The sequence below is a fragment of the Hypanus sabinus genome, chromosome 6 (assembly GCF_030144855.1).
Source record: "Hypanus sabinus isolate sHypSab1 chromosome 6, sHypSab1.hap1, whole genome shotgun sequence".
Classification (NCBI taxonomy): Eukaryota; Metazoa; Chordata; class Chondrichthyes; order Myliobatiformes; family Dasyatidae; genus Hypanus; species Hypanus sabinus.
The window spans coordinates 175,229,380-175,256,464 of NC_082711.1; the positions used below are offsets into that span (position 1 = coordinate 175,229,380).

General features: G+C 38.8%; 1 protein-coding gene across 12 annotated transcripts in view; it reads left to right on the forward strand.

Annotated features, from left to right (window-relative positions):
- Positions 1 to 27,085, forward strand: part of LOC132396137 (uncharacterized) — a 174,093-nt gene that overhangs the window by 80,344 nt on the left and 66,664 nt on the right. For 11 of the 12 annotated variants that reach the window (XM_059973647.1, XM_059973649.1, XM_059973648.1 and 8 more), the window contains 9 exons: positions 3,261 to 3,377; positions 4,365 to 4,526; positions 7,588 to 7,703; positions 14,863 to 14,906; positions 17,258 to 17,358; positions 19,727 to 19,898; positions 20,811 to 20,915; positions 23,239 to 23,406; positions 26,755 to 26,848. In XM_059973647.1, the coding sequence (XP_059829630.1) occupies positions 3,261 to 3,377; positions 4,365 to 4,526; positions 7,588 to 7,703; positions 14,863 to 14,906; positions 17,258 to 17,358; positions 19,727 to 19,898; positions 20,811 to 20,915; positions 23,239 to 23,406; positions 26,755 to 26,848 (1,079 nt within the window). The remainder of the gene's footprint in view (positions 1 to 3,260; positions 3,378 to 4,364; positions 4,527 to 7,587; positions 7,704 to 14,862; positions 14,907 to 17,257; positions 17,359 to 19,726; positions 19,899 to 20,810; positions 20,916 to 23,238; positions 23,407 to 26,754; positions 26,849 to 27,085) is intronic. The other variant, XM_059973640.1, reaches the window with a different exon arrangement.

The window sequence follows — 27,085 nt, forward strand, 5'->3', positions numbered from 1 at the left end:
CATTAAAATACTGTAAGTTACAAAAGTAAAATGAATGTATAGTGCAAAAGAGGAATAGTGAGGTAGTGTTCATGGACCATTCAGAAATCTGACAAGAGAGAGGATGAAGCTGTTGCTAAAACATAGAAAAACTACAGCACAAGACAAGCCCTTTGGCCCACAATGCCGTGCGGAACATGTACTTACTTTAGAAATTATCTGGGGTTACCCATAGACCTCTATTTTTCTAAGCTCCATGTACCTATCCAAGAGTCTCTTAAAAGATCCTATCGTATCCACCTCCACCACTGTTGCCGGCAGCCCATTCCACGCATTCACCACTCTCTGCATAAAAAACTTACCCCTGACATATCCTCTGTGCCTGCTTCCAAGCACCTTAAAACTGTGCCCTCTCGTGACAGCCATTTCAGTCCTGGGTAAAAGCCTCTGACTATCCACACAATCAATGCCTCTCATCACTTTATATACCTCTATCAGGTCACCTCTCATCCTCCGTTGCTCCAAGGAGAAAAGGCCAAGTTCACTCAACCTATTCTCACAGGGCATGCTCCCCAATCCAGGCAATATTCTTGTAAATCTCCTCTGCATCTTTTCTATAGTTTCCACATCCTTCCTGTAATGAGGTGACCAGAACTGAGCACAGTAATCCAAGTGGGGTCTGAGCAAGGTCCTATATAGCTGTAACATTACCTCTCAGCTCTTAAACTCAATCCCATGATTGATGAAGGCCAATGCACCGTATGCCTTCTTAACTAAAAACTAAACCAAAACATTGAGTGTGTGTCTTCAGGCTCCTGTCCTCCATCCCTGATGGGGGAGGTGACAAGACTAGTGTATGTCTTAGATGGTGAGGGTCCTTATAGATGCTGCCTTCTTGAGACACTTCTTTTGAAGATTTCCTGGATGGTGGGGAGCATTGTGCCCATGATGAACAGAGTGATGATGGTGAATCTGGTGTGAAGTGGTTAGAAGTTGGAGCTTAGCAGATCAGCAGTATGAAAACAACTTTGCTGGATGAAATCAAAGATTGATTTCAGTGTATCCTGCTGAAAGCATACTCAATTGTAAAAGCAAATATGAAGCTCTCCAAATTAGGGTTGTTGATTCCGCCTATACTATTGCTAATGTTGTTTATGGAACTGGAATTAGAATTGGTTTATTATTGACAGGTACCGAGATAAAGGGAAAGTGAAGTTTTGCTGTTATCCATGCAAGGGATAAGTACATTGAGGTAGTACAAGGGAAATGCAGAATATAGTGTTACAGTTACATATATAAAGATTGGAGGTATTGAGAATACAGTTAGACAATAAGATACTAGGGCCACAACAAGGCATATTGTGAGGTCAAGAGTTCACCTTTACCATACATGAGGTCCATTCAAGGTTTTTGTAATAACAAGGTAGAAGTTGTCCTTGAGACTGCTAGTGTGTGTTTCCAAGCTTTTATATCTCCTGCCTAATGGAAATGGATAGAAGAGAGGATATCCAGAGTGGGAGGTGTCTTTGATTTATTCTGGTTGCTTTTTTGAAGTTGCAAGAAGTTCAGACAGAACCCGTGGTGGGGTGGGGGGGTGCTGCTGGTTTTCATAATAGACTGGGGTGTGTCCACAACTCTCTGCAGTTTCTTGTAGTCTTGAGCAGAGCGTTGTCATACCTCGCTTTGATGCATCTGGATAGGATGCTTTCTATAATGTTCTGTAAAATTGGTCAACAAGAACATGCTGCTGAATTTCCTTAGCCATTGGAGAAAGTTGAGGTGTTGGTGTGTGTGCTGTCTTTACGACAGTTATTTAGTTTATAATATTTTCGCTTAGTAATTCATTCAATAGTATTTTCTAGTTAGAATTAGAAGTGTTTAAAGTGTATTCATTGCATGTAAAATATATCGGCATGCGATGACGTCACATCCGGTTTCGCCGCGTCTTGTGGGAAAACACCGGTTTGAAATTAGCGCGAGGGTGGAGGCTTTCCACGAGGCTCACCTGAGCAGAAGCAGTTTTGCAGGCATGAGAAATCACAGTGAGAGCAACGCTGTAAGTTAATAGATAATCGATATATTGAACTAAGATGTTAATGCTGATCCTGTTAGAGGTAACGATGGTAGATAATGTTTATGCTTTCGTTAGTTAAAGAGTCGCGGATAGTTTGCATGGAAGTGTATTTAAAGTAGTCAATGGAGCAGGTAAACTCTCCCTGTATACTGCACCTTAGTGTAATGTAGTTATAGTCACCTTTGCAAGTATTTACACTTGAAATGTGATATTAAGGAAGGAACAAATACTGTATCAATCTTGTATTGTTTTATCAACAGTTTTCACCATATGTTAATGTGAAGAGTGAACAGTAAATGGTTAATCTTACTGCGATCTGGTTTGCATTGGCTGTGGTTTATCCGGACGTTAAATTCGGCGTTTCGTTACACCCGAAGGAGAACGTTACAGTGTGCTTTCTATGTGACTGGATCAGGACAAGCTATTGGTGAAGTTGAGGCACTGGTCTGCTTTTTACGTGATTGCATCAGGATAAGCTATTGATGAAATTGAGGTGCTGGTGTGCTTCCTATATGATTGATCTGGACAAGCTTTTGATGAAGTTAAGGTTTTGGTGTGCCTCCTACAGGTTGGATCAGGACAAGTGATTGGTGAAGTTGAGATACTGGTGAGCTTCTTATGTGATTGGATCAGGACAGGCTATTGATGATGTTTACACAGCTGGGTTAGTTTCTAATAATCTAATAAATCTGTATTTTCAAAATGCTTGCTACATTTCAAAATATTTCGGGTTACCAGTACACATAAATCAAAAAAAGTCACCAAATAGTCAAGTAAATTTTGCACGACTGTACTTGCAGGGAAGGAAGCAGAGAAAATTTGAAAACTAAGATCTGTGATCATTCCAATTATCCAACAGTTAACTGGTGAGACTTCAGCAGGGCATGCTGTCTTCTGTATTTGTAAGCATTCACTGAGCTGCATACTGTACAAGGAATATAAACTTCCAGATCACCTTCCTTTCTCTGCAAGAGTAGGCAATTAAAACAGTAAATATTGGAAACACTTAACATCAAAATCAGCTAACTTTTCAGTTGTGGGACCCTTTGTCAGAACTTGATATTGGGAAGCACTGAGCCTTCATTGCTGTCATTTCATCAGGAACTTGTTTTAGGAAATAAAGTTCTAAGCTACTGCATTCCATGCTATCCATTGTAAAGTTAATGATGTTTTCAATTCTCCTTTGTATTCTGAATTTCTTCTGGAGCAATTTTTCCAGGAAAAGATACAGACTCAAAAGTTCAACAACTCTGAAGATAGGCATCACAACAGCAAAGAGTGTTTGGAAAACCCAATTATACTCCTCAGGAAGTGGATGGGAGAGGTAAGAGCATTGAAGAAAATTGCATAATGTTCAATAGGTTCTGAGAAATCTTTTATTCTTTTGTTTTCTCTCTTCAAGGGGGATAGAATGGATAGTTTAATGAGTACTTTGCACTCTTTAGGTATCTTACAACAGTAAATGCCTTTTAATGATAGATAGATAGAAAGATAGATAGATACTTTATTGATCCCAAAGGAAACTACAGTGTCACAGTAGCATTACAAGTGCACAGATATACAAATATTAGAAGAGAAGTAAGAAAGAATGAAAGTAAGTTACCTTAAAAATAAGATTTACATGTCAAATATTACAAGATCACTTCCCTGGCTATCCCAGATTCCCTGGTTCTACCACAACTTCCAGAATGACCAGTTTGTCTCCTATAACAGAGCCAGCCTTTCCAATCAGTTTATTGAGCCTGTTGGCATCACCCGTGTTGATGCCATTGCCCCTGCACACCACTGCATAGAAATTGTGCTGTTAACAACAGAATGATAGAACATGTGAAGGAGAGGCCTGCATATTCTGGCCCTTCTTGTAAACAAACTCTGTATTGGTGCTTCACTCAATTTTTCAGGGGTAAACCAAACCATTGAGCCATTTAACTGCAAGTATCATCACAGGTCTTTCACAACCGCCTCAAACTATATGCACATTACTTGGGAATGCCATAACAAACATGAATCACTACATTTAAAATCCTTGTCCTTCCTGTGAACATTGAGAGTGATTGAGAACTATGTTGTTCTGCCGAGCGTTGTGGGCATGCTAAATTGGCACTGGAATGTGTGGCGACACTCAACCCCCTCAAGGCTGTCTTGGTTGTTAATGCAAAAACTTATTTCACTGTGTAGTTTTGATGTACATGTGATAAATAAATCAGAATCCGAAACTGAATCTGAATTGTATTGCCGAAACAAGTACAGATACCACACCAAATTAGTTTACAACACCTATTGAGCTTTATAACTTGTTTGTGTCTCAAAGGGTTTTGTGGGCATTTTGGATCTGCCAGCTGTGCTGCTGACCTGGGACCAGCTCTTTATGCAAGACTGGAAGACTCAGGTGATGGAGGATTTCTGCCTGACAATCCTCCTGCTATTGAGGGAGCCTTTAATGGAAGCTGATGATCAACACAGTCTGAAACAGGTTAGAGCAAAATATAGTTTTTGCTACCAACATCTTTCATGCTTTACACCAATTGGAGATGATTCCAAAAAGGCATCTGAGTTCAGAGATGAAGCTTGCTGCTCAGCACTGTGAAACCTTTCTGAACTGTTGCCAAAGTAGAATGTTTGAAATAAAAACAAAAATAAAACTGAAAATACTCAGCAGAGCAGGAGGCAACTTTTAAAAATTTAATAGCATTGAGAAACATGAGGTTTTGAACTCAACAAAAAGAAACTAAGAACTCAGAATTTACCTCCATAATAAAAATCAAGACAATCTGGAACCATCTACTTTAACTGTAAAGAGCGGGGTTTGATCGATCTAAGTGCCAGTCTGATTTGGAAAGGTCAGGTACAAGTCAAAATGTGGGGGTAGCGTCCAGGCCCAGAGCATATAGATGCGACAGGCCCTGGGTCTTACTGCGAGAAATGACCCAATGTTTGGATGATTTAAATGCGGAGCCAGAGAGATTGAAAAGGCAGGCTGTCAGGGCCTGTGGTGAACTACATATACCTGTCTGGACACGCCCCCCCACTCCCCTGCTGACTGCTCCTGTGGCTCCTCCCACAGACCCCGGTATAAAGGCGATTGGGGCCTGAGCCCTGCCCTCAGTCTCCAGGATGTAGCATGGTGGTCAATTGCTGCTTCTTGTTTCTTCCAGTCAATAAAAGTCTATATCTCGCCTCACGTCTCAGAGAGTTATTGATGGTGCATCAGGGCCAGAGGCAAAGGCCAGTTTTACTCACTGCTCCATGATATTTACTCTGCTCTGCATTGCATTGAGGCTGAAGCTGTGGCCTGCTTTGGCTGCTCCAGACTTGGTGCCTGTAGGTTTTGCGACATTTACATTGCTATGCACTGAACTGAACCTGAGGCTGTGGCCTACTCTGGGCTTCGTGTCTGAGGACTCACTTTCGTTCTAAATGTTATTTTTACTTTTATTGTTTGAACAATTTGTTTCTTTCTCTCTCTAAACATTAGGTGCTTGGTGGTTTTTTTAATGTTTTTTTGGGGGTTTCTTTGTTTTTTGGCTACCTGTAAGGAGACGAATCTCAAAGTTGCAAAATGTATACATACTTTGATAATAGATGTACATTAAACTTTGAAAAAAGCTGCAGAAGCTGTTACTCTGCACTAAAAACAGAAAATGCTGGAAACATTCAGTGGACCAAGCAGCATCAATGAAGCAAGAAGCTGAGTTAGCGATTCAGGTTGATGACATTATGCTTCTTTATATTATTAATTTTTTTTAATGGAGTCACCTTCCTTTACCTAGTTCTGTGGTACAGGAATTACCACTAGTGCACCTTGCATTCGGGGTGGATATACAAAGGCAGCAAACCAAATGAGCTTGTTCTTTTTATGTCTTTGAAGTAACATTACTTTCTGTCATGTACGGGAGTATTTATTATTTCATTAGAAATACAGACTGACAGAAATTTTCAACTTCTGTTTTTGATGATGCTTTACATCATTATTGGTTGTCATTGCCTCAACTAGTAGTACTCTCAGATGTAACCGGATTTAATGGTTACTTGGACTAGTGAAGACCCAAGATGTTTCCATGCAACTTTAAGCTTTGAAGAATTTATGTAGAATTTAACAAAATTTTTCAAGGGACTGTGCCTAATCAATAACTTCCATATGGAGACCAACATGAGAGCTGTTGTGCATGTTTGTGTTTGAATGACAAGACTTTCGGAGTGAGAGATGATTTATAGATTACGAACATCAGCATGGACACTTCAGGCTCAGTACATTGTTCTTATTTTGCAGAATTTGGCACTTACTGTGGAATGGCATACAATTTATATACACAACTTGTAAATGGTACCAGCTGAAGGCAGCAAATTGTCAGAAATGAGGGGATCCACTTCAAAATGATGGGAGGTAGAAAGTATTTTGCATCCTGTTAGTCCATTGGGGAAGTTGGAGGCCCAGTGTCTGTGACTCCATGAGTCCAATGGAGGCTGGAGGTCCAGAGCAGCTTGTCCTGTTTCCAGAGGACTGTCTATTCTGTGTGTGAGGGATGTGAGGGGCTTGTTTTGCCGTTGTCGTTTTGTTGCTTTTGTTCGGTTGTTGTTTTTGTTGCTTGTTTTGTTCTGCTGGACACGGTGGGCATACAACGCTGGTGCTGGAATTGTATTGATTGTTAATGCAAATGACGCATTTCACAGGAAGTTTCAATGTACATGTGGTAAATAAATCTGTTTTGCTTTAGGTTTATCAAAAGAGAACCCTTAAGCAGCTACTTTATCCACCTGCACTGACACAGATAGACGATGGTATTTGGCATGCTTGGCTTTATTGGTCAGGGCATTGAGTACAAGGTTGAGATGTCATGTTACACCAATATAAGATGTCAGTGAGACCATAGCTGTAGTATTGTCTGCAGGCCTGGTCACCTATCTATAGGTAAGATGTCATTAAGCTGGAAAGGGTGCAGAAAAGATTCTCAAGGATATTGCCTGGACTGGAGGACACAAGTTATAAGGAAAGACCAGATAGGCTGTTGCTTTTTAATCCCCAGTAGTTGGGGGAGATGGAAGAGCAGCCCAAGGAGTTGCTACGGGGATACTCTCTTTAAAATGCTGAAAGGAGAGGGAAGGGAAGGACAAGGGGTACCTAACAGATGTATTATGAGATCCTGAGAGTTGTAGATTAGATAAATGATCACAGCCTTTACCCAGGGTAGGGAAGCCTACAGCTGGAGAGGACAGATTTATAAAGCTGATCTGTGGGTAATGTTTTCACCCAGAGGGTGGCAGGTATTTGGAAAAAGCTACCAGTGGATATAGTATAGTCACAATGTGCAAAAGACATTTGGACAGATAAGTGGAGAAAAGAGGCACAGACGGATATGAATCAAACACAGATGGATGGTTCAGACAGGCAACTTGGTTGGTATGGAGAGATTAGGCCAAATGGCCTGATTCTATGCTATATAAGTTTATGAGTTGATAGTCAAAGGTCATAACAAGCAAATGTGCAAAAAGTCTCCAAATCAAGCATTATGCACTTACTATATCTTCTTTCAAAGGTTTTCTTTTCTTATGCCGACCACCTGTACACAGTAGATATTCAAAGATCTTGGATCCACTTACAACAAGGTGGCTTACCAGCTGATATTCCTGGGTTGAACCGACTTAAATTAAGGTATGAATTTTCTGGTATTTGTTTGGATAATGGCTAACCAGAATCATTTTCATTAGAGATTACTTGCCGCAAGATCAGCCCAGAGTCACTGATTTGAATTTGTGACCTTACATTGAAATTGGTGGTGTTGCATACTCTGCCTCATTAATCTTACCTCAGAACTTCAGTCTCCACATGGTGAAAAACAATGTCAATACAAATAATTCCCCACATTTCATAAGCCCTGTACAAAATTTTTAGTTTCTTTTGGAGTGTACGGGCAGAAATTGAAGATTAAAAATAAGATACTTGCTTTTAATTCCCATTGGCCCAGGGAAGTTTTTTTTTTGCCCTTATGATATCTTCATTTCATCCTGAACTGTGGCTTCCCCTTTACCATAATTGAAAGATTCCTCAGTTACATCTAATCTAATTCCTGCAACTCTGCTCTCACTTCTCTAATGCTAGCCAAAGTTAAGGATAGAGTTCTCCTGTTCTAGATCTAACCCCACACTAACCCCTGCAGTCAATGGATCATCCTTTGGAATTTCCACTACCTTCAATGAAATTCACCATTAGACATATTTTCCCCTTCTCTCTCCTTTCAGCATTTCAAAGAGATTATTCCCTTCTCAACTCGCTTGGCTGCTTTTCCATCTCCACCAACTACTTCCCTCTTCGTGGCACTTTCCCTCCAAAGTTCAAACTTCAAAATAAACTTTATTATTAAAGTATGCATATGTTGCCATAAACTACTTTGAGATTTTTGCAGTTATTTACAAGAAACTAGAGAAATACATAATTTACAAAATTATAAACAAATACTGGCAAACAACCAAAGTGCAAAAGAAGACAAATATTGCAAATAAATAAGAATCCAATTGCAAAGGATCAACACTTTCCTTCTCAACATTCAGGGACCCAAAAGTAGCAATTCACCGTTTTACCATGGTACATGTGACAATAATAAAGCAATTAGCAAATACCAATTACTTCAGTATTAGTCAATTATTCCCTAACCTTAACTGTTCTCCACATTTGAGATTCTCCCACTGTTGGAAATATTGAAGTTAACACATCAGGTAACTGACCAGATTTGTAAATCATCCATCTACAACACTCTCTCTGTCCATTATCATGACATGACAATTCTAACTAAATTTTAGAGATGAACACAGTAACAGGTTGTTTTGGTCCAATGAGCTTGTGCCACCCAATTACACCCATGTGACCAATTAACCTAATGACCCAAATGTATTTGGAATGTGGGAAGAAACTGGAGCAATTGGAAGAAACCCATGCAATCATGGGGAGAACATACAAACTGTTTACAAACAGCAGTGGAATTAAACTCAGCTTACTAGTGCTGGAATAGCCTTACACTAACCAGTATAATATGTTACTGTTTCTTTCCTTGTATTCTCATTCTCCCTAATTGCACTCATTTCACAGTTTCCACATTCCCTTGTTTACATTCTTACTGTCTAACTTCATTAATTCATTATCTGCATCAATAATTTACTCCAGTGCAACTCAGGCCCCATCATTATCAGAAATATTTCCATTGTTCTACTATCCCTTCCACCACCATCTCTGCAATTTAAAACTAAATTGTTTGCTCTGTTTCGTAGTATTAATGAATAGAAGCTGGCAAACAACCCATGCAAGGATCCAGTGCTTTCCCAGCATATGACAAACTCTTCTCTGGCTTCCATCCAAGTATAGGCATCAATTTTAACTGATGAAGATGGCAAAGTTTGTCATTACAATGTCAATTAAATCGATACCTGTACCCGCCGGAAGCCCAAGAAGAGTTTATTAACCAATGAAACATTAACTTCATATTTCTTTCAATAGTCATTTCCTTTGGTTGAATGTTGTGAATGTTCGTAACAAAATCATACAGAATTTTTCTTTAACTTCCCATACAAAGAAAATTATAGCTCAAATGATGATCACTACTGGATGAAGTTAGAATAATTCTGTCACAAGCTTATGTCAAAGAGGCAATGTTACGATAGTTTTGGGGGATTTCAATATGCAGGTAGATTGGGAAATTCAGGTTGGTGCTGGATCCCAAGAGGGGGAAATGTCTAGTCTGCCTATGATATGTTGTTTTAGAGCAGCTTGTGGTTGAGCCCACTAGAGGATCAGCTATCTGGACTGAGTGCTATACAATGAACTGGAATTGATTAGAGTTTAAGTTAAAGGAACCCTTAGGGGCCCAGTGATCATAATATGATAGAGTTCACTCTGCAATTTGAGAAGTAGAGGCTAAAGTCAGATGTATCATCATTGGAGTAAAGGTAAATGCAGAGGCATGAGAGTGGAAAGGAACACTAGCAGGGGTGATGGCAGAGCAGCATTGGCTAGAATTTCTGGGAGAAATTTGGAAGGCACAGGATATATACATCCAAAGAAGAAGAAATATTCTAAAGGCAAGATGACACAATTATGGCTGACGAGAAGTCAAAGGTACCATAAAAGCCAAAGAGAGGGCTTATAATAGAGTGAAAATCAGTGGGAAGTTAGAGGACTGGGAAGCTTTTAAAAACTACCAGAAGGCAACTAAAAAAGTCATAATGGAGGAAAAGATGGAAAACAAAGTTAAGCTAGCCAATAGTATTAAAGAATATACCATAAGTTTCTTTAGATACATAAAGTGTAAAAGAGAGGCAAGAGTAAATATCAGACCACTGGAGAATAATGCTAGAGAATTAGTAATGGGGACAAGGAAATGATGGATGAACTAATAAGTATTTTACATCGGTGAAGACACTAGCAGTATGCCAGAAATTGGAGAGTATCAGGAGTTAGAGGTATGTGAAATTGCCCTTACTACAGAGAAGGTGCTTGGGAAACTGAAAGGTCTGAAGGTAGATAAGACACCTGGACCAGGTGGTGTACACCCCAGGGTTTTAAAAGAGATGGCTAAAGAGATTGTGGGGTATTAGTAATGATTTTTCAAGAATTAATATATTCTGGCATGGTTATGGAGGACTGGAAGAAGGAGAGAGGCAAAAGAAAGGAAATTATTGGCCAATTAGCCTGAGCTCAGTGGTTGGGAAGATGTTGGTGTCGATTGTTAAGGACGTGGCTTTGGGATATTTGGAGGCACATGATAAAATAGGCCAAAGTCAGCATGGTTTCTTTAAGGGAAAATCTTGCCTAACAAATCTGTTGAAATTCTTTGAAGAAATAACATGCAGGATAGACAAAGGAGATGTTGGATTCTCAGAAGCTCTTTGACAAGATGCTGTACATGAGGGTACTTAACAAGTTCAGAACCCATAACATTACAGGGAAGATAAAATCATGGATAGAACATTGGCTGATTGGCAGGATGCAAAGAGTAGGAATAAAGTGAGCCTCTTCTAGCTGGCTGACAGTGACTAGAGGTTTTCCACAGGGGTTTGTGTTGGGACCGCTTCTTTTTACGTTATATGTCAATGATTTGGATGATGGAATTGATGGCTTTATAGCTAAATTTGTGAATGATACAGAGATAGGTGGTGGGGCAGATAGTTTTCTAGAAGCAGAGAGGCTACAGAAGAACTTAGACAGATTAAGAGAATGGGCAAAGAAGTGGCAGATGAAATACAGCGTTGGAAATGTATGGTCATGCAATTTAGTAGAAGAAATAAAAGTGTTGACTATTTTCTAAATGGAGAGAAAATTCAAAAATCAGAGGTGCAAAGGAATTTAGAGTCCTCATGCAGAATTCCCTGAAGGTTAATTTGCAGGTTGAGTCAGTGGTGAGGAAGGCAAATGCAAATTCATTTCAAAGAGACTATAATGTAAAAGCAAGGATGCTTTATAAAGCACTGGTGAAGCCTCACTTGGAGTATTGTGAATAGTTTTGGGCCCCTTTTCTAAGAAAAGATGTGCTGACATTGAAGAGGGTGGAAAGGAGGTTCATGAAAATGATTCTGGGATTGAAAGGCTTGTCATATCAAAATTGTTTGATGGCTCTGGACTGCTGTTCACTAGCATTCAGAAGAACGAGGGGTGACCTTATTGAAACCTATCAATCATCGAAAGGCCTCGTTAGAGTGAATGTGGAGAGGTGTTTCCTATGGGGGGGGGGAGGTTTAATATCAGAGGACACAGCTTCAGAATAGAAGGGTGGCCTTTTAAAACAGAAATGGGGAGGATTTTCTTTAGCTAGAGAGTGGTGAATCTGTGGAATTTGTTGCCATAGGCAGCCGTGGAGTCCAAGTATTTGGGTATATTTAAGTTAGAGATTGATAGATTATTGATTAGTCAGGCATGAAGAGATATGGGGAGAAGACAATAGTTTGGGGCTGAGAGGGAAAATGGATCTGCCATGATGAAATGGCATAGCAGACTCAATGGGCCAAATGGCCTAATTCTGCTTCTATATCTTATGGTCTTATAATTATTTAATTTCATTGTGGAAATTAATTGGCTGCTTATACTCAAGATAGCAATATTATCCTCAAGGTTACAAAATATGACCTTGACTAAACAAGTTGATAAAAATGACTCGCATTCAAAAATTAATCAGCTTGGCTTCTTGCTTTTGATGTAACAAGGGAGTTGTTGCAGCACCAGACTGGATATGTCACGAGACCAATCATTGGAATATGGGAGGAGTGTATTTGAAGATGGCAGGTTATATGATTAAAATCAACAGTAATTCACCTAACCAGTGTAATGTCAGGCTGTACTGTACCCAGTTGAACCTAAAGGGAATAAGATGATTTTCTGTTCTATGGATGTTAATGCCTTTAGAAAGACACACTATGTTAGAATTCAGTCAGGAAAGTGAACAGTGAAGTTACAGGATTGTAAATAGAGTGAGTTGATAGGGATAATGTTCACTGCCAGTCTTCCACTTGAACTTGGAAGGTGCCATCATCAGTGCTTTGATTACCAGTGATTATTTCTGCAGTATGCAAGCACAGCTATTGCTTTTTTAAAGTATTAAAATTAATAATAATGCTCTACTCTGAATTACCAACTTCTATGGTAATAATGGAGTTAGGTGCCCTGAGGCATGATGAAAGCAAGTACTTATATATGGTAAGTGGTAAGCACTTGCTGTTCACTCATGTTTATAATTCCTCCTTCCTCACTATCTACTGATTTGGAACTTGATGAACAACAATGGAACAATTGGTCCTTGCTGGGGATTTGTTCCTCAGAGTCCCTTAAGTACTTTACAAGTACAGTATTGTCATTCCGCTCATGAGAGCCAGAATAGTAAGTGTTGTAAGACTATTTGTGCGTGGGTGGCTTTGCAAATGCTCATTAACTATCCAAAGGATGTTTTTAACCTTCCTCCTGCTCAGATGAGAAAATCTGCAAGATATTGCTACTCTCCTGAGTGTGTGCTGTTAGACTCCTCCCTAATAGCAATGAGAAGAGGGACGTCTAGGATGGTTGGGGTCCTTAATGATGGATGCTGCCTTCATGAGGCATTGCCTTTTGAAGGTTGCCTCAAAGGTGGGGAGGTAGTGCCCATGATGGAACTGGCTGAGCCTACAACACTCTGAAGGTGTTTCTCATCCCCTCCCCTCATCCATGAATCCGTGAACACTACCTCACTATTTTGCTTGTTTTTTGCACTACATTTTTAAAAAATATATTCCTTATTGTAACTTACAGAATTTTTTTAAGCATTGCACTGTACTGCTGCTGCAAGCAACAGATTTCTCACTGATAATAAACCTGATTCTGAGAACCAGATTACAGGAAAAGCATATATACATATCTTTTTCACATTACTTGTGGGCCAAAAAATGCTGAAATACTTCAGATCCCAAAAGAGGAATTAGGTATCACCTACACTGAGTTTCCCTCCCTGACCCCCTTCTCTGCCCTCCCTCATAAACCAGTTCCTTCCCTTCCTTGAAACACTCCAGACCCTGCTAGATACACACCCACAAATTAGCTAAATGCTGCCGAACTTCCAGTTGCCCAAAGACCCATTCAATAGACAATAGACAATAGGTGCAGAAGTAGACCATTCGGCCCTTCGAGCCTGCACCGCCGTTTTGAGATCATGGCTGATCATCTACTATCAATACCCAGTTCCTTCCTTGTCCCCATATCCCTTGATTTCCCCTATCCATAAGATACCTATCTAGCTCCTTCTTGAAAGCATCCAGAGAATTGGCCTCCACTGCCTTCCGAGGCAGTGCATTCCACACCTCCACAACTCTCTGGGAGAAGAAGTTTTTCCTTAACTCTGTCCTAAATGACCTACCCCTTATTCTCAAACCATGCCCTCTGGTACTGGACTCTCCCAGCATCTGGAACATATTTCCTGCCTCTATCTTGTCCAATCCCTTAATAATCTTATATGTTGCAATCAGATCCCTTCTCAACCTCCTTAATTCCAGCGTGTACAAGCCCAGTCTCTCTAACCTCTCTGCATAAGACAGTCCGGACATCCCAGGAATTAACCTTGTGAATATACGCTGCACTTCCTGTACAGCCAGGATGTCCTTCCTTAACCCTGGAGACCAAAACTGTGCACAATACTCCAGGTGTGGTTTACCCTCCAGACTCCCAGTCAATGGCATGCATGTGAAACCAAGAAGATAACATTACCCCCACTCCATTGATAAAGATAGAACAGTGATGGGGTGGAATGGTATTCAGCATTTGTTGTCAGCCCAAAACTCACTCCAAGTTAAATTCGGTGTTTCCCAAACATTGTGTTTCTAGCATGGGGCCTAGATAATGATCAATAACATTGCTCATATGTGATATTTTATCTCTTTCTACTCTAGTCCAGAGACACTAACAACAACTAGATTTTCTGGTCTGCATGGTTTTGGTCCACACTGGGCTTTGAAATAACTTTTAATGTCCAGGAACATGATAATTTCTTTCCATGGCAGAGACTAAATAGAACTGACCATATAACACAGGATTCCTTTTCAATCATGTAATCCTGCAATATCCAGTTTGGAAGTGTGCCATACCATAAAGATCCCTTTACAGAGATTGGCACTTTAATTAGTTTTCAGGTTTACTTTGAATTTTCACTGTTGGAAATATATCCTCATGCTCCTTAGTTTTTGAACACGTGCAATTTCTTAACATTAACAGATTTAATAATCAGTCAAACTCCTACAACTTTATTTAAAGAGATATGGCCCTTTTTGATGATGAATTTTAATTAGTTATTGAAATATTTACCCCACAGAAATCTTTATGGACCAGATCCAAAGAACAAAAGAGCTTTGACAGGTATAGTCACAGATTTTTGGAGTAATATGGAAATGCTATGAAATGTATTATTTATAAATATTTTTTAAATGCATAGCGGCAATTCTCTTTTAAAAAGTCGCTTCCTAAAAGCTGACATCTCCCTCATTCAATATACAATATTCAATGACTAGGTGAACAGTCTTAGACTTTCCTAGCATTTTTGAGCCATTTTTCAAGGAAGTGTAATAGCACAGAGTGGATATAAACTTCTTGTTGTTTGCTTCACTTCCACTTCCTTGTGAAGCCACTTGCTTGACTCTTAAAAACGTATAAAATTTACAACGCACACAGAATGCTGGAGGAAGTCATTAGGTCAGGCAGCATCTGTGGAGGGAGGTAAACAGCATCTACAGAATCTCATGTGTCTATAAAATTCAGAGGCCTGGGAGAACCATCTGGTTCAAATGTCCTATATAATTTGATGCCCATTTATCCAACTCATCCCTGAGTAATGAGAAAGAGGGGCATAAAACCAGAAAAAAATCTTCAGCCAATAAGAAAAGGATTCTCTAGAGACTGACTCTGAATCCTTTTAGAACCATAAGGCATAGAGCACTATTCTACAGAAACAAGCCTTTTGGCCCATCTAGTCTGTGCTGAGCAGTTATGTTGCATAGTCCCATAGTTCTCCATGCCCATCCCACCCATGTACCTATCTAAACTTATAAGAGTCACAGGTGATTAAAATCAGTCTGGGTGATCATATGGATAATGAAGTTATCTGTAAAAACAGTATCTGTATCCTAATCAAGAATGGCTCTCATGAGTTCTATGGCAGCATCCATGACAGTGGCTGTCATTGTACTCCCGAGGCTCACTACTCTCTTGAGAACAGAAACCTAAGGTAATGTTTAACCTACTGCAGATGAGAATAAGGAGGTCAACTACTTAGGGCTGTCATAAGCAACTTTTTGACTGAAAACACTAAGGATCTTTGAAATTCTCTACTCCAGAGGAACACAACCACTCAGAGTCATAGAGTTTTACAACATGGTAACAAGCCCAACTTGTCAATGCCTTCTTGAGCTTGTTTTATTTGCCTACATCTGGCCTATATCCCTCTAAATCTTTCTTATCTATAAATTTGTCCAAATGTCTTTTAAATGTTATGTACCTGCCTCTAACAGTTTCTCTGGCAGCTTTTTCCCACATATCCACCACTATATGTGTGATAAACCTGCTTTTCAGGCCCCCCTTATATCTCAGGCCAGAACGCCATTAGACATTGGAGCAGAATTAGCCATTCGGTCCATCAAGTCTACTCTGCCATTTGATTATGGCTGATTTATTTTCCCTCTCATCCCCATTCTCTTGTCTTCTCCCCATAACCTTTGACACCTTTACTATCTATCAACCTCCACTTTAAATATACCTAGTAACTTGTAACTAGTAACTTGGCCTCCACTGCTGTCGGTGGCAATGAGTTCCACAGATTACCCTCTTCTGGCTAAAGAAATTTCTACTCATCGCATTTGTAAAGGGATGTCCTTTTATTTTGAAGCTCTGCCCTCTGGCCCTAGAATCTCCCTCTAATGGAAACATCCCCTTCACATCCACTCTATCTATCCATCCTCTCTCTGTAAACCTATCCCCTCCAGCTGCAGGCTCCTCTACCCTGGGAAAAAGACTGTGACCAGTGACCTTATACCTCTTTAAAGTATACCCTAAAGCTGCCTTCAGTCCAGGGAAAGTAGTTCTATCCTTTGCAGTCTCTTTCTGTAAACTTCAAGCTCCCCCCCCCCCACATCCCCCAGTCTTGTCAACGTCCATGTGAATCTTTTACTTCACCCTCTCTAGCTTAATCACATCCTTCCAATAGTATGACAGCACACAATATTCCAAGTATTTTTAAGACTAAGATTCACTAAGAACAAGATCCAGGTGAATCTGAGAAGATAGAGAAACATGGAGTTGAGAGGGAAGGTCTTTTATGAATATACAGTATAAGCAGGCTCAAAGGGTTAAACCTGCTCCTTTTTCATGTATTCTTACAGTCTTAAGTGATTTGAACATGCTCATGCTTCACACCAATCTGTTAAATATCCTTATACTAATGGGATTGGGATTAGCAGATCTTTAGATTGGAGACCTCGTGAACATGAGCTTCTGTCCTAGCATTCTAAGAGGATTTGCTTTAGGTTACACAATTAATTTTCTAATTATAAATGGTTGATTTTCCAAAATTTTATAAGTAGCATTGTTATTTTGTATTGGCCATCTCTTAATATTTTATCTTTTGTCCACATTTTGTTGGTATTAACTACTGTTTTTATTGAAATTATTACAAACTTGAAGGAATTATTACCTCATTTGCTGTTACTTGTACTTAGATACCAATGACCCCGATACTAAAGTCATATTGGGTGAGATCCGACCTTTTGGAGTAAAGAATATATCAGTGGAACTATATTTACTGAAATCCAAATCAGAGGTAAATAATTCATTTGGATAATATGATGATATTACATACTGTATTGGGGTACCGCGGTAACATAGCTGTTAGCACGATGCTACTACAGCTTGGGGCATCGGAGTTCAGAGTTCAATCCCAACGTCCTCTGTAAGAAGTCTCTGTATGTCCTCGCATTGGAATGCTTGAGTTTTCTCTGGGGCCTCCAGTTTCCCCCCACCGTCCAAAGACATATGAGTTAGGTTCATTGGTCATTGTATTGTAAAATTGTCCCATGATTAGGTTAGGATTAAATCAGGGTTGTCGGGGGCCGCTAGGTATTATGGCTCAAAGGGCAGGAAGGGTCTACCCTGCACTGTATCTGAAATAAATAAATAAAATGTTCTGATGATGGGTCAGAGGGGAAAGTGTATATTTATGATTTGCTACAGTTGTGACTGAATTGAATCTGAAATTGTTAGATATAGAGATCTTTATTCATCATGACAAGCAGGCATTCTCTTGGAAACCTTCTCAGTCTAGTCTCACCAAATTCAAAGCACATCAAGTTTTTATACTCTCGGGGCTGGGGAGGAGAAAGATAACAGAAGGTGATTCAATATGACTTCAGTAGCTGCAATGATATTGTCTACTTCGGTATTTTGAGTCTGACAAATGGTTCCATTGAATGACATACTTTAAATGGGCTCCCACTGTAACTGATAAGATGCCTCATGACATTGAAACAGATTTGCAGGGACAAATTAACTCACATGGATATGCTGCTGAGGACAATGAACCTAGAAACCAAAATTAGTGCTGACACTCTACACAAATACCCAATTATTAATAGACAGAACAAATTTGCCTATTGCTGTATTTGATATAGTAAGTAACAAAATAACTAGGCTGATGTTTGATGCCTAGTTTGATAACAGCCAATTAATATAGCCCCATTGTCTTCTGTTTGGTTGGTGTATAGGAGAATGTCTCCTAGTCAGTCAGTTTACAAACCTTATCTCTTGATCAGCCTTCTGCTGTGGGCTACTGCTCTGTTTGTTTACAAGCTGTCCTTTTAATATCAAATTGATTACTGCTTGCAATTTACATTGGAATTTTTTTTTCAAAACAGGTTCTCATAAGAATGAATGCAAGCTATCTCCACGTATAGGGCAGCATGGTAGCATAGCTGTTAGTGTAACGTTTTACAGTACCTGTGGCTGCAGTTGAGGTTTAATTCCCACTGCTGTCGGTTAGGAGTTTGTACATTCTTCCCATGTCTGTGTGGGTTACTTCTGGATGTCCCAGTTTCCTCCCATATTTTAAACACATAAGGGTTAGGGTTAGTGGGTTGTAGACATGCTTTGTTGCCACCAGAAGCATGGTGATACTTTCAGGCTGACCCCAGCACATCCTCAGACTGTGTTGGTCATCAATGCAAATGACACATTTCACTGTGTGCTTCAATGTACATGTGACAACTAAAGCTATTCTTTAATTCCATCACTCCTGAATCCTTAACAGCCATGTTTTCATATTGTCATGTATCTGGAGGGGTGAGTACCCCATTTGAAAAGTTGGAACTTGACAATAATTGGAGCTAAATTCATGAAATATTAATAAATAGATCATTGAAAGTAAGAAAAGACAATAGGTGCTGGACATATGACAAAAAATGGAAATTGCAGAAATTATTCTACAGGTCAGGCAGCATTTCTCGAAAGAGAAACAGAGTTAACAAACTCTTTATTGAAACCTGTGAATCTTCAACCTGAAATATTAATTCTGTTTCTCCTTTCACAGATGCTGCATTCATCTCTGAATTTTTTTGGAATTTGTTGTTTTTATATTAGTATTGATTAACCAGTTTTTTAGTTTTCCACTTCAATGCATTCCTCTTTTCTAGCTTGGTATTTTTACCATTTTTTTCTGCATTTGTGAATTTAGTGCATGAAACATAAAAAATGTAGTGGAGAAGGAAACAGCGATTGAGTAATATGTGAATACTTCAGTCATCCAGTACTCTAGAAGATCCTAAAGTTAAAGCTATCTTTCTAAGTTTGTATTACTTGTGTGAAGTTTTGTCCATTGGACATCTGTGTTGTTAAGTCAGTGTGAGCTAGCTACAGTTTACCATTTATTTTAAATAATCACATTTCTACACTTTTTTAATCTGCATCATTATTGGGCAAGGTTCCACTGAGAGACATACAAAGTTGAAGTAGTAATTGGCTATCTGTCTCTTCAAGCCTGCACCACCATTTAACATCATGGTTGACCTTGGCCTCAAGTGCAATTTCCCATTCCTGCAAATTCAGCAGTCTTGCAATGATGCTTTATTAATCCTGAATACTCTCGTATGCAGAATACCATAGACGGCTTCTGACTGTGTATCTCTGCTTTTTCTCAGGAGTGGTTAAAGGATTTTAACCCACTTGCTGTAAAGTTAACTGTTTCTATATTCTATGGAAACTTGAAATTGTGCTCAAAGTCGTCTATATCCAAGCCAATCCTTTTGAAATTGACTGAAGAAGGAGCATCCAGTGAGGCAGCAGTGACTGAAGTAACTCTCAAGTTTGATGGTATGGATAAGATATGAATGTTTCCATGGGGATATGGAAAAAACATATTACTTACTGAAAACTTGATGTATCACTTTCTTTATTTCTTGCATATCCTTAACTGTCCCAGAAAAAGTTGAAAGTACATCTTCTGAATACACTTAGTCTGGAACGTTTAGGTGCAATTCTGATTTGGAAGCATTTAGTCATAATTTTGCAGATGGTGAAGTCCACAAGTTAATTAGAATTCCCTAATTATTACCATTTGATACGTAATTATACTCTTTTGAGTCATTTACAATGATGGGGTGAATGGGCCACATACAATATGTGTCCCTCTGATGCGGAGAACAACATTAATGCAACTATTTTAGAAAATGCTTTATTATCCTAACTTTCTATTTAAATGATCCTTTGTAATATTACATCAATTTATCTGTGAGATTCATATGGCACAAGAGCTCTGGACAATGACTACATTATAAATTGCGAAAAGCTTAGGAACATATCTGACAAGCTGAGTAGGTGACCTAATCTTATTTTGTCTTTTCATTGGATTACGGCTGTATCTTAGTTTGATCCTGCGTCATAACTTGATAACCACAGATACCATTGCTTAACAAAATCTATCAAACTCAGTATTGTAGTTTGCATTTGATTGCCAACACTTATCTCCTTTTATTAGGAAGAGAATTTCTGTTTGCCTTTATCTTTTGTGTGAAACAGTACATTCTACCTTATCTTGAATGGCCTAACTCTAATTTTAATGTTAAACACCTCTGTTCATGATAAGGCCACTCTATGAATAGAAGAATTTACTTAATTATTTATTCAAATCAAAATTTAAAAGGTCAATTTAAAACTGATTGTTAGTACAATATTTCTTCAAATTTCTGGTTAACTAACGGCTAAATGTTGTAATTCCTCTTTCAGATAAATTTGAGTTTGAGTCATTCGATCCATCTAAGCTCAAAGTCACAAATTCAACTGGCCAACCATATGTCTTTATCAAACTGCTGCATTGTCCCACTATGGAAGGTGTGTATATTTAAAAAAACACTTTTTTAAAATAATTATATTGTTTTGATTCACTTAAGTTGTTGTGGAAACTATGCATCATATGTTAGTTAATCAAGTTATGAAAAATATCAAACATAGAAACATAGAAAAAGCATAGAAAACCTACAGCACAATACAGGCCTTCGGCCCACAAATTTGTGCCGAACATGTCCCTACCTTAGAAATTACTAGGCTTACACATAGCCCTCTATTTTCTAAGCTCCATGTACCTATCCAAAAGTCTCTTAAAAGACCCAATCATATCCACCTCCACCACCATTGCCAGCCGCCCATTCCATGCACTCACCACTCTCTGAGTAAAAAACTTACCCCTGACATCTCCTCTGTACCTGCTCCCCAGCACCTTAAACCTGTGGCAATCATTTCAGCCCTGGGAAAACACTACATCATCTAAAAGAAATACTGTAAGACAGTCATGCTTTTTCTAACTTGGAAACTTCAAACATCTTCAAATTTTCAAACTTATCTTACCTAGTCAAACAAAAATTACATTCTGCTGTTCTCATTAACAGAAATGGATCTACGAAGGGATAGCAAAGCTTAAATACACTTAACTCTGAATAGTAGAATATTATGTTGTACATTATAACATATAAAATTTATATACTTTGACTTAGCTTGAGCATTATCATAGGTGATTTTCTGATCTTTTGATATAATTTTTATTTTCTAATTGTTATTCAAAATGTCATGAATTTTTTTTTTAAATATATATATTCTTATTCTCTTCCCTAGCCTGTCATGACAACTTAACTGTGTGTTTGGAATGATAATTATATTTAATCTAAAAATCTCATGGTTAACTTGGAACTCTTGATTATGTGTAGATAGACTACTTCCCAAATCATTGCTCAGAACTATAAAAGTGTTATCATCTCTGTCAAATAAATTGTAGAAAATGTGTCACATAAAAAAACCATGCTGTAGGCAAGACTTTAAGTGTATGTTATTAAGAACCAGACTACCTTGGCAGATCAATAGGCTGCTGTTACAGCAGTGTTTTGAACTTCCTCCTCCAGATTATTACCACAGCCCTTTCTCCCACTTAGGAATCTGCTCATCATTTTATCTGGCCTTTTTGTCAAGTTTTTTCACCATGCACTTTAACATGGCTTCTGTACAATCACAAGTTTGTTGTCATGTCTGCTACTGGTTCTGAAAGACCTCTTTGAATTCTTTGTGGTGCCAAGCATTGACTTACTTGGCAATGTGAAGACAATGAAGGACAAGGAAATCCATTAAAACCTGACTCCCATGGCCAACTCTTATAAAAACAGAAATGGGAACATGAATTGACCATATGCCTACCAAGCTTGCTTGACCATTCAACATTTTGGCTGTCCTACTTCAGGTTCTCTTTTCCATCTCATACCCAAATTCCTTGCTTCATTTAGTCTGAACATCTATCATTTCAGCTTGATACATTTATACTCAGTGACTGAGACCATGTAGCACTTTTCTGTAGAAAACTCTATAGATTCACTTCCACTTTCCCATTCAAATGTACAGGTAGGTTTTAATGTCCTTTCCTTGCCTCTGTTATTCTGCATGAGATATAATTATAATGTTTTGAGTAAAGAAGTTCTGCCAAATGCCTGATTTAAATTTACTTTTCATTTAAAAATAACTCTTTTCTTTTAAGTAATATCTATATCCTCAACTTCTGTGTTCTTTAGTAATGTAATATCTTTATAATTTAGGCTTGTTTGATTCTCTGCACAAGCTCTAATTAGTGAATATCCACTGTGGCAAACAAAACTGAACATAATGTTCCAAATATAGTTCAATTTCCGCATTCTGTATCTTACAATGAAACCTCCTTAGAGAGTACCATATTGATTTTATGTGTGAATTTTACAACAGTGGTTGCACATCAAATTACATGATCAGCTGCAAAACACAATGGAACGTTCTGAGGTCATGAAAGTTACTATATAAATGTAAGTCCTTAAGGGAGTGTCTATTGAAGTACAATACGATTACGTAGAAATTAGAACACTTTTGCATCTCTATTTTAATTTGTCCTTTGCTTGAGAAGACTTTAATTTGATATTTGCATTTCTTGAATTAAAAGCTAATCCTTGAAATAGTGCTGTTCAGTAAGGGTTTGCATCAACCAAAGCTAGAAAATTGATTGGATGCTTGTGCTGAAATACTTTAAAAATATCACTGTCTATGTGTAAATGAATGTAAGTCTGATCTAATTTTAATTTTGCAATTATCTCTTGTGCATTATCTTGTTCATTTATTAAAATACTCAAAATAAAATTATAACCTATAGATCTTGGAACAATACTCATGGGCTGGATTAAGATAGACCTATTTCATCAAGAAACCACAGTATCTGGGTTTGTATGGGTATCTCAACCACAATTTCTGGACATTATACTGCATCCAGGAAAACTCCCTGACAACATTATTGATGAAGATCCATCTTACTGCAATTCAGGTAATCAAATAAAACAAAACATAACTCAAAAAAAATGATCTAAATAAACTGATACCTCTTTAAATGGTTTTTATGTATTAAACAAATAAAAATCCTATTAATTCCAAACACCATGCCCTGTTACTGTCAAACTGCACAAGAATTTACAATGTGCCAAGGTAATTCATGCCAGCCGGTGGTGTCGAGGCAACAGCACCAGACTTCAAGGCAAATACTCCCAAGTTCAAACCTAGCCGGCTCCTTGCTCATTTCCCATCCATGTTAAATGCTACAGAAATAGAAAAAATGCCGCCCGAGGGCAGAAGGCGTGAAAAGGAACAAGATGATTCATGTTGAGTTCTGGGTAGCCTGGTAGGAGACCAATTGAAAAACTACCATGAAACCAGATAATTAGCAAACTTGACTGGACCTTTCTGAGTCTTGAGTGGAGGGGAGTGGTTCCATCTGCCACAGAACTAATGCTGATGGGATCAAGGATGAGGACTTCATATCCTAGTGGCTCTCATTTCCTTGGCCTCAAAGGACTCTAGCAACACTCTCTCAGTACAATAAAGGTTTATTGTGAGATTATAGAAAACACAGATCACTTCTCACAGCTCAGGAGCCATCCCTTAGTAAAAGGCAAAACTTAATGACAAAATGCACCATCAGACTCAATGTGCCAGCTGAACATTTGATTAAGGAAAAAATGTTTTCAAAAGACTTCAGACCTGGTACAAAATTCATAGTATTCTGGGTAACAACAATTCCTGTCCTCCTAAGATGTTTTTACTGCTGAACTACCAACAACAGGAACCTCAAGGTATTTGAATGATATCACCAACGCTATCTCCCCTAAGTCCTCCAAATCACATGAACAGATAAGTAAGCCAATATCAGTGTCCTTTTGCAGGCCAACATGTCCAATATTTAGACCTGGTTACACTCATATATTGTTTGGATGTCCAACAAATGACTCCCCTAAACCATCAGGTAACCATGTTGAATGAACTGAAGCATTGTACCCTGGTAACATAAATTGGACTCTTGACCTCACAATCTACCACGTTATGATCTTGCACCTTATTGTTTACAAGCACTGCTAATTCTTTGTAGCTGTTACACTTCATTCTGCATTATTTTATTTTACCTGGTTCTACCTCAGTGCACTGTGTAAGAATCTGATCTGTATGCGAGGCAAGCTTTTTTACTGTATCTCAGTACTGGTGACATTATTAAACCAATTCCAATTTCAAAGGGTAGAACTGGGTTCTAGCTGAAACTGTAGCTAAATTCAGGACTAAATTAATAGACTGAAGGCAGAGAGGGGGTGAGAATAATTTTGTTTAATTACAAGACATCCCCTACTATAAAAGACCAACTCATGTTCCAACCTGCATAACTTTATAACTTTTGCGGTGTGGGAGAAGGGCTAACCTGGATTTTCAGATCTCAACCTACATTGCCAAAGGTCTGCTTTTAGAGCCACCTGCTTGACCATAACAGTTTTGTACCAGATATGATACTGGCAGACTATCTGGATTACACTGTTGTGACTTTCTAGTTATATCAGAACATATTTCGTATTGTAACAGTAGCTTGAAACTCAGTGACAATCAAACCATCTGAAAATATAGGCATCCGTTAGTCTCGTGAGATCATGGATTTGTGCCTTGGAAGGTTTCCAGGGTGCAGGCCTGGGCAGGATTGTATGGGAGACCGGCAGTTGCCCAAGCTGCAAGCCTTCCCCTCTCCATGCCACTGATGTTATGGCACTAGGACCCAAGCAGCTTGGCACCGGTGTCATCACAGAGCAATCTGTTTGTTAAGTGTCTTGCTCAAGGACGCAATACGCTGCCTCAGCTGAGGCTTGAACCAGTAACCTTCAGATTACTAGACTGATGCCTTATCCACTAGGCCACATGCCAACACCATCTGAAAATAGCTGCTACAAATAAAGTGGCCACTGAGTGTATTTCTGTATGTTCATGGTCTTCTGCTGCTACAAACCATCCACTTCAAGGTTCGACGTGTTGTGTGTTCAGAGATGCTCTTCCGCACATCATTTTGTAACAAAGTTCAAAATTCAAAGTTCAATGTAAAATTTATTATCAGAGTACATACATGTCACCATATATAACCCCATGGCTATTTGAGTTACTGTCACTTCCCTTGAATCAGTCTGGCCATTCTCCTCTGACCTCTTTCATTAACAAGGTGTTTTCAACTACAGAACTCCCGCTCACTGGATCTGTTTTTTTGTTTTTTTGCACCATTCTTTATAAACTCTAGAGACTGTTGTGTATGGAAACCCCAGGAGATCAGTAGTTTCTGAGATACTCAATCTCCCCGTCTGGCACCAACAACCATTATACAAAGTCACTTACATTACATTTCTTCCCCACTTTGATGTTTGATCTAATCAACATTTGAGCATGTCTTGAGCATGCTTTTATGCATTGAGTTGCTGCCAGATGATTGGCTGATTAGATATTTGCATTAATGAGCAGGTGTACATGTTTACCTAATGAAGTAGCCACTGGGTGTATCTCTAGCCCAGTACTTTTAGTGAGATACATTGCCCAAAACTGAATGCAGAATGGGATCTTGCCATATAACTGAAACATCCTTTATTAGTTTTCAAATTCCAGTCCCTCTGCGATGAAGTCCAACATTCTATTAACCTTTCTAATTGTGCATGTGGGTTTCATTTAGGTGATTTTTTTTATGTACTTAGAGATTTAAATTTCTTTGCTGTTCCACAGGACCTAATCTCCTTCCATAAATAAAATATTCTGAAATGACTTTCTCTCAACCAAAGTGCATGACTTTACATTTCCCCAAGCCAAGCTCCATTTGCTATAGATTGGCCCACATCTGTAGAATAGAATGTATTCTATATTGTTTCATCTCACTTATTAACCTGTAGCATGAAAAGCAAAGGCCCCAGTATAGATCCATCAAAATCAGAACACTGAAAATTCCAGAGAACTCAACAGCTCAGGCAGCGTCGATGGACATTTCAGGCTGAGACTTCCATTGGGACTGGAAAAGGAGAGGGCAGAAGCCACAAGACTATAAAGGCTTTCATTCCCCTCAATAAATGCTGCCTGACCTGCTGAGTTCCTCCAGCATTTTCTGTGTATTACTCAAGATACCCAGCATCTGGAGAATCTCTTGCGTTTAGAATCAGAATAGGTTCCTTTTATCTTTGCTCTTTGTTTCTAGCCTTAGAATCAACGACCAGCCCATGTCATGGCCTTATGTTTTCAATGTTTTTGTTTTCAGTGGGAAGTAGGGTGGGGATGGAGCACACCAAATATTGGAAGAATTTGATTACATCTCATCATATGTCTGGTATTTCTACAGAACTTATCCAGCAAGGGTCTAAGATCACACTAACTGTTTATGATCCATTCCTGGAAACTCAGAGGCATCATGACCAGCAAGCAGAAGGAAACAAGTAAATCGCAAATATTTTTTATGTTACTTGTTTTAGCCTTATCTCAGGGTGGTGCTGCAGTACTGGGTGAGAACAGCATAACAAAATCAAATTTTAGGGTTCTTTATTGACTATAGCTGCTGAGCAGCAAGTGAACATTCTTCAAACTCAAAACTGATCTCCATCTAGCTTCAACCAATCCTGTTATATAACCTGCCATTCTGACATATGCACAGCAATCATTTAATGGTTTCTCCT